Source organism: Taeniopygia guttata, chromosome 4, assembly GCF_048771995.1.
Source record: "Taeniopygia guttata chromosome 4, bTaeGut7.mat, whole genome shotgun sequence".
NCBI classification, from domain to species: Eukaryota; Metazoa; Chordata; class Aves; order Passeriformes; family Estrildidae; genus Taeniopygia; species Taeniopygia guttata.
The window spans coordinates 2,197,556-2,204,840 of record NC_133028.1 but is presented as its reverse complement, the minus strand read 5'-3'; the positions used below and the strand labels follow the sequence as shown (position 1 = coordinate 2,204,840).

The 7,285-nt window shown below is 61.3% G+C and overlaps 1 protein-coding gene across 1 annotated transcript; it reads right to left on the bottom strand.

The window, feature by feature from the left end:
* Positions 1-537: 537 nt before the first annotated feature.
* DOK1 (docking protein 1) lies at positions 538-7,283 on the bottom strand. Its single transcript, XM_032747936.3, has 5 exons — positions 7,125-7,283; positions 6,727-7,017; positions 4,458-4,566; positions 3,693-3,865; positions 538-2,142 (listed from the first exon to the last, which is right to left on the bottom strand). The coding sequence occupies exons 1-5, from the start codon at positions 7,185-7,187 to the stop codon at positions 943-945; spliced, it is 1,836 nt and encodes a 611-aa protein (XP_032603827.3). The 5' UTR covers positions 7,188-7,283; the 3' UTR covers positions 538-942.
* Positions 7,284-7,285: the final 2 nt, after the last annotated feature.

Genomic DNA, 7,285 nt, shown 5'->3' with positions numbered 1-7,285 from the left:
CAGTACCAACAGGCTGCCAAACCTGCAGAAGTCACCAGCAGCCCCATCCAGATGTGGGGACAGCCAATGCCAGCATGCCTGGTGTGGTCCTACACAGAAAGGACAACCTGTTTTTCCCCTGGGTAGGCTTCTGCCCAAGGCTGCCCATGCAGCAATCACACAAATCCATATAACAGGCATCACAGATTTTGCTATTTAAGTCAGTGGGATCCAGACTGGGCCCCTCCAGGCCTTCCAAAGCAGCTGGGAGCTACAGGGAATTCAGCAGTGGGATCAAGATGGAGAAGGAGAGATCCTGTGACTCACCAACAGCCACTGAGCTGCAGCAGAGCTGGCACCCGTCCCTGCCCAGCCTCATGCCTGGAGGCCATCACATATCTGAGCCTGACTCCCATTTCCCTTAATGCCCTGGCATCAGGGCATCCAGCTCAACCTGGCAGGCACCTTTCTTTGAGGCTCATTTTTAGCTCAGTAGCTCTGGCACAGACACAAAGGTGCACCTGCACCTCCCCATCCATGCCACAGGCAAACGTGTAATTCTGAGACATACAGACTTTAATATTAAAATAACTTTGTATAAAAATACTTTTTGGAGACTGATAGCAAGCAGCCTTCCACACACCACAAAAGGCACCAGAGCCCTGCAGCCTGGTCAGACAGGAAGCCAGAGCAGAGCCAGAGCAGCAGGTACAGGAAAATACCAGCCTTCCTGCAGATCAGAAGGCACAGTGGAGCCAGCTCCAGAGCTGGAGAAACACATGGGGGCTTGCAGCAGCCACAGCTCCCTCGCTGTTTCCCTCCAGAGAAACACAGCCCCTCAGCACTGGTGAGAAAAGGGGCTTTGCTCGAGCCCAGACAGCCCCAAGTCATCCTGGGGAGGAGAAGCCCAGCTGGCACCGGGATGCCCAGTCCCTGCTGGGATACAGACAGAGCAGCAGCAGCTTATATCTCCCCTAAGTCCTCATAGAGAGGCGACAAGCTGTACTCATCCACACACTGCTCCTTCTTCTGCAGCTGCTGGGGCTTCACCACCTGGCTGTACAGCACCTCCACGTTATTGTTGTTGCTGCTGTTGAGGCTGGGTTTGGTGAGCACCTTCTCAAGGGCAACGCCGCCCCATCGCCTGCCAGGGTCCTCCACCCGTTCTGCCCCTTTGGGGATAAAGACCGCCTGGGGCTTGGGGGCTGGCACTGGCTTGGGGCTCTTGGCCTTGGCCGGGAAGGTCGGTACCGAGTAATCGTCAGTGCTGGGGTTGTAGGGGTACTCATAGCCCCCCTTGCCATCGTGGCCCTGGGTGCGCCAGGCCTCGCTCGTGGGCCGCGCCTCGTCGTAGATGTAGGTGAAGGGATGCAGCGAGCGGGGAGCGCGGCCCTCGGGCTCATCGTAGATGTGCTCCTTGCGCCCAGGGGCAGCCTGGCCACGAGCCTCAGCCCGGCCCTGCCCCTCAGCCCGGATCTGCCCCTCAGCCCGGCTCTGCCCCTCAGCCCGGCTCTGCCCCTCGGCCCGGCCCTGCCCCTCGGCCCGGCCCTGCCCCTCGGCCCGGACCTGCTCGTACGCGCCCAAGTACGGCGGCACCGGCAGCCGCGGCTTCGGCTCCTCCTTGGCCGCGCTCATGGCCTTGCTGTCCACAGGGTCCGAGTACAGCGGGTCTGGCCACGGCTGCAGGCCCTTCACCGAGTCCAGGGGCTCCGAGTACACGCTGGACGGGTCCTCGGCCGGCGGCACAGCACGGAGCACCTTGGGCAGAGGGGAGCGTGGAGGGGTGCTGGACACCGTGGGCTTGGCCGGGGGCACGGGCAGCTCTGGCAGAGTCCGGCCCTTCAGCAGAGATGTGGCATCTCTCTCCTCTGCTGCTGCTGCACCGGCCCTGGGTGCCAGCCCTGCTTTGGGTGCCAAGGTGTCATCCCCCTCAGCGGGCAGCTCCAGGTTCAGGTTGTCAGCCAGGGCCTGGCGGATCTGCAGCACGCCGGGGCTGTCGGCTTCCAGCGAGTCACAACTCTGCCGGTTCTCCTCCACCTGAGCCTTCTGCTCCTGGATGGAAGCTTCCACCAGGCGGAAGATCTCGTTGCCCTGCTTGGTTTCAAAGGTGAAGTTTCCAGGTCCTGAGTCACAGCGCCTGCCAGCCTCGAAGGAGAACATCACCTGAAGGGGAAGCAGAAGGGTCACATCCCGCTCAGCACCGACTCACCCAGCGCGTTGTGCAGGCTGTGCTTCCCACCAAAGGCCGTGTGGCTGCAGCACTGATCCTGCACATCCTGCAGGAGAGACTGCCCTGAAATCCTGCTCCTTCCACTCCCACAGCAAGGGCCACCCTGTGCCCAGCTTCTGGGTAGGGAAAGGCCACATGACAAGCTGTAGAACTGGAGCACACCTGAGGGGACATCCCTGCAAGAGCCCCAGAGAGCTGCAGCTCCTGCTGGAGCCTTGCTGCCTTACGTGAGTAATTCCAGCAGTTTCTACCACTGGCACCAGATAGTCCAGGAAATAACACTGAGCAAGGAGTAGGGTGAGAAGATGAGTGACAGTTCAGCAGGGGAAGGGAGTATGGAATCTTAGGTAAGAAGGGAATGATGTGGAAGCAAGAGATACAAGAGGAAGAACACAGCTTCCAACAGGAGAAAGCTCAGCAGCAGCAGTTCAGTTACCAAGAGCATGCAAAGCATTGACCTACCAGCATTAATCAGTTCATGGTGAAAGGTCCCCTAAAGAGAAGTCTTGCACCAGGGCTGTGCTTCCTCTGGCCTGAACACACTCTGGTGAGCAGGTTCCCACCAGCTGACACCCACGCCCTTCCTGAGCCTCATTCCCTTAACCAGGGGAGATTTTCTGCCTCTCTTACAAGCAGCAGCAGCCCCTGCGGTTGCTACAAAGGTCTCTGGGGAGAAACTTCTTTTTGTGGGTCGGTGCTGCTGAACAGAAGCACAGTCAGCCCCTCTCTGCTCAGGTCCTTGTGGGTGCAGCTCCCCACACCCTGCAACTCTCCTCCTGCCTCCAGCACAGACTCTGCAGACGAGCTGGACACCCCCACGAGGGCAGCTCAGTTTCCACCTGTGCTTGGGACATGTGCAGAAAGCACCATAAGCAGAGTGTGGCCAACGTGGTCCCTGCTATAAACAGCCCCAGGATACCACCAAACAGCCCCAAGATCACCACCTCCTCCCTGTCCAGCATGGTCCATACCCCTTGCACTCAGGGTAGCAGCAAGGCAGACTGGGGAATCACTGCACAAAGACTCTGAAGAGGGGCAGATCTTCAAAGGTCAGTGAGAATAGGAGCAGTCCTCTCCACAGAGCAACTGGTGTCTCAAAGGCCCTCTGCTCTGACCACCATCCTTAGGAGGGAGGCACTGAACCTGGGGCAGAGACAGGACTGCCAGGAGCCAAGGTTCTGGAGCTTGGGGAGAGCGTGTGTGCAGCACTCAGAGATGTCCCTGCTCATGGCACAAGCTGGGAAGTGCTGGGATGGAGAAGGAGAGCAACAGAGACCTCAGTGAAAGTGGGACAACCACAGAGTGTCCCACCAGCCCACGCTCCAGCATGGTGACACAGGCAGGAACTGAGGACAGTCAAGGTCACCAGGGGCTGCAGCAATCCTGGCATTTGGCAGGGCTGGCTGCAGGACATCAGCTCAACCTTCCACAAGGGAACATCTACAGGGGAGCACCTGCAGCACACGGGGCTCCCATTTCCCACCTTGTCCCGGCCGTATCTCCGGAGCAGCCGGTAGGGCCAGACGTAGAGGATCTTGTCTGTCCGTGGGTCCTTCAGGACGAGGCTGTCACGCTCAGCCTTGAGCACGTAGGTGCCACGCAGCTCACAGCGCTCTGCGGCCTCGGTCCGCTGCACCGTCACCCAGAAGGTGTTCACTGTGGGGACAGGGCTGCTCAGGGGACAGCCAGCCCCACTGTAGGGCTGCTCAGGGGACAGCCAGCCCCACTGCGGGGCTGCTCAGGGGACAGCCAGCCCCACTGCGGGGCTGCTCAGGGGACAGCCAGCCCCACTGCGGGGATAGGGCTGCTCAGGGGACAGCCAGCCCCACTGCGGGACTGCTCAGGGGACAGCCAGCCCCACTGTAGGGCTGCTCAGGGGACAACCAGCCCCACTGCGGGGCTGCTCAGGGGACAGCCAGCCCCACTGCGGGGCTGCTCAGGGGACAGCCAGCCCCACTGCAGGGCTGCTCAGGGGACAGCCAGCCCCACTGCGGGGCTGCTCAGGGGACAGCCAGCCCCACTGTGGGGCTGCTCAGGGGACAGCCAGTCCCACTGCGGGGCTGCTCAGGGGACAGCCAGCCCCACTGCGGGGCTGCTCAGGGGACAGCCAGCCCCACTGCGGGGACAAGGCTGCTCAGAACAGGGCAGGGGGACACAGGCATTGCCCAGCATGGTCCCAGTGATGGGGCAGCAGCAGGACAAGGCTCCGTGGAAGGTGGCCCCACGTCAGGGCAGCAGCAGGTCCCACCTTCATCTCTGGAGTAGTAGATGGAGTTCACGGCCATCTCCAGGGCTGGTGACTCCCCGCTGCCCTCTCGGCCATACTGTGCCACCACACCATCGCTGGGACCATTTCCCTGGCAAAGGAGAGCAGATCAGACCCAGAGTTCTCTCCCCACATCAGCCCCCAGCCCCCCTTGCATGGCCTGGGTCCCCACACAGCCTGGCTGTCCTGCACCCTGCCCACAGAATCCCCTGAGCCCCCATGAACATGGACAGGCAGCACAGGGGGGACTTCCCTGAGCTCCTGGCATCACCCTGTCCCCAGCTGGGCTCTGCCCCCCAAAGCATGGCACACCCCAAACACACCCTCCTGGTCATACCATCCCAAGCACTGATGGCCTGGTGACACGGGGGTCCGTGTCCTGCCCAGGAGGAGGGGGAGCCTGCAGAGGGGAAGCGAGCGCTTCTATTTTAGCACAAGCAGAACTGAAAATGCGACACACACACTGTCAGCGACTGTGTCCCAGCAGCAGGGCCCCCAAAGGGCCTGGGGCAGGACACAAACCCTTGGTGCTTTCAGAGATCCTCCTGCAGAAAAGCCCCTCACAAATGACAGCCCTGTGCAGCTGGCACAAGGGAGGCTCAGCGTGCAGAGCTGTTCCTTGGGGTTGCAGCAGAGGGTACATCTGGCAGAAGGCAAGTGCCACAGTTTCAGTTTAAAACTCACACACATGAGCTTCTTAACAAGAAGCCCAAACAAGGCCCAAAAAAAGGGCCATCAAGTTCTTCTGTTTGGGTCCTAAAACTTCATGTCCTGAGAGCTGATAGCAGCAGCTCCTCCTCAGCTAAAGCATCCAACGCGGCAGGACTCCAGCCTGGGACTGGAAAGCCAAGGGCCACCAAATCTGCCAAAGCCTCTAAGTCTCCATTTGACTGCACTTCTCCTCATCTTCAAAAGGAAATTAAAAAATCTGTTCTGAACTCCAAATGATCTCTGGCTCCCCAAGCTGCTGGACCCTGCATACCCTCTGGGCAGGAAAGTGACACAAAATCACATTCTCCATGCAGATGATCAGCAATCCCAGCTGAGGATCTCCAGCTCTGTGCAGAGAGGCCACGTGCAGCTCTTGTGCCTCCTGCTCCAGGTCAGGCCTTTTTAAAACACATGCCAGCCTTGTAGCCTTTTGCTCACAACCTCCTAAACTTTCAGCTTGCTTCTGGACCTCAGGCACACAAATCATGGCTCCCGTGTGGGGATGGGAGCTCCAAGCAGGTGCTCCCTGGCCTGGCCACCACCCTGCCCCACTCCAAGAGTGTGTTGTGCCCCCAGCTCAGCCCCACAAGCCACTTTCAAGGCAAAAGCTGCAACCCTGACTGCACCAGGCAGCACAGAGACATTTCCACCAGTGCCTCCCAGCCCTGCCAACCCTGCCATTTGTTGCACAGACACACCTGGCTGGGCAGGAGACTGCAGGGAAACGTTCAAGGGACAAAGGTAAATCACACTCAGGGGAGATCCTGGGATCACCAGCTGTGCACCCAGTCCTCCTGCCAGGCAGCCCTGCCCAGCACTCCAAGCCTGGAATCAGCTGGAGCCAAACCCAGACCTCTGTAAACACCTCCCAGGAGGGAGAGGCAGCGCTGTAGAGCTGGGCAGGCGTGGGCTGCTGTCCCAGGGGGCACAGAAAACCACACTGCCAGGGTGTTTTGTTTTGCCAGGGTTCATGGTCTGATCTTTCCTCTATCTTGTGCACTTTGTTATTGGTATTGCTGTGGTTACATCCCATTGCTGTTTCTAGCACACTGCCTGACCAGCAGCTCCAGGGGCTGGGCAGCTCTTCCAGAGGCCCAGCACAGATGGGGTGCCCACAGCAGCAGCCAGGAGTGAGCCCCAAGGCTGGGAAAAGGAGTTCCAGCTCCTGGAACCAGATGGGTCCTGCAACGCTCTCGAGGCTCCGCTTCCGCCACCGCCGCGGTGGCAGGAAAGGCAGCAATGGTTGGGCCAAGAGGAAACGCTGCTTGGCCATCAGCTGGCCTCCTGCCAGCCCTCTACACCGGGCAAGAAATTTGGAGCCACAACCTCCAATTATTGACAGCACGCTGAGAAGTCCCACAAACCACAGCAGGAGCCATCGAGAGGGCACCGAGAGTCAGGGCCGGGCACTGAGAGCACAGGCGCTGCCTCAGGGTGTCCTTCCCTGTGGAAGGTGTGGGAAGGTGTCACCCCCACACACCCATGTCCCCGTCCCCTCTACCTCCGGCTCCCTACACGCCCAACCCAGCCCGGGGCTCACCGGGAAGGCGATCTGGCACAGCTTCGCCACCCACTCCTCGCTCTGCTGCTTCTCGGCCGCGAAGAGGAAGCTGCGGTCGCGGGTCTCCAGGCGGAAGGCGGCGGTGCCGGCGCGGGGGCCGCCCTCGCCCACCGGGGCCACGCTGGTGCAGTCGCTGAGGCGCACCACGGTCCGGGCGAGCCGCCGGGTGCCTGCTCGCCCAGCCGAGGGCTCCTTGCAGTCGAACAGCTCCAGGCGAGCCACGCCGTGCTGGCTGGCGGGGTAAAGCGCGGACCAGCCGCGCTTCCAGCGCTGCGGGCAGCGGGGTCACACCGAGCCCGGGCCGCTCCCTGCCCGGGCCCGAGGGCGGGGAGGAAGGGAAGGAAGAGGGAGAGGGAGGAAGGGATTGCAGGACCCACCTTGGTGCCGAACTTGTGGCTGTGCTGCACCAGCAGCGGCCCCTCCATGGCCGGCGGCTCCATCCCCGAGCGCTTCCGCCCGCGCCGCTGGGGCGGGGACCGGGGCGGGGACCGGGCGGGGACCGGGCGGGGACCGGGCGGGGACCGGGCGGGGACCGGGC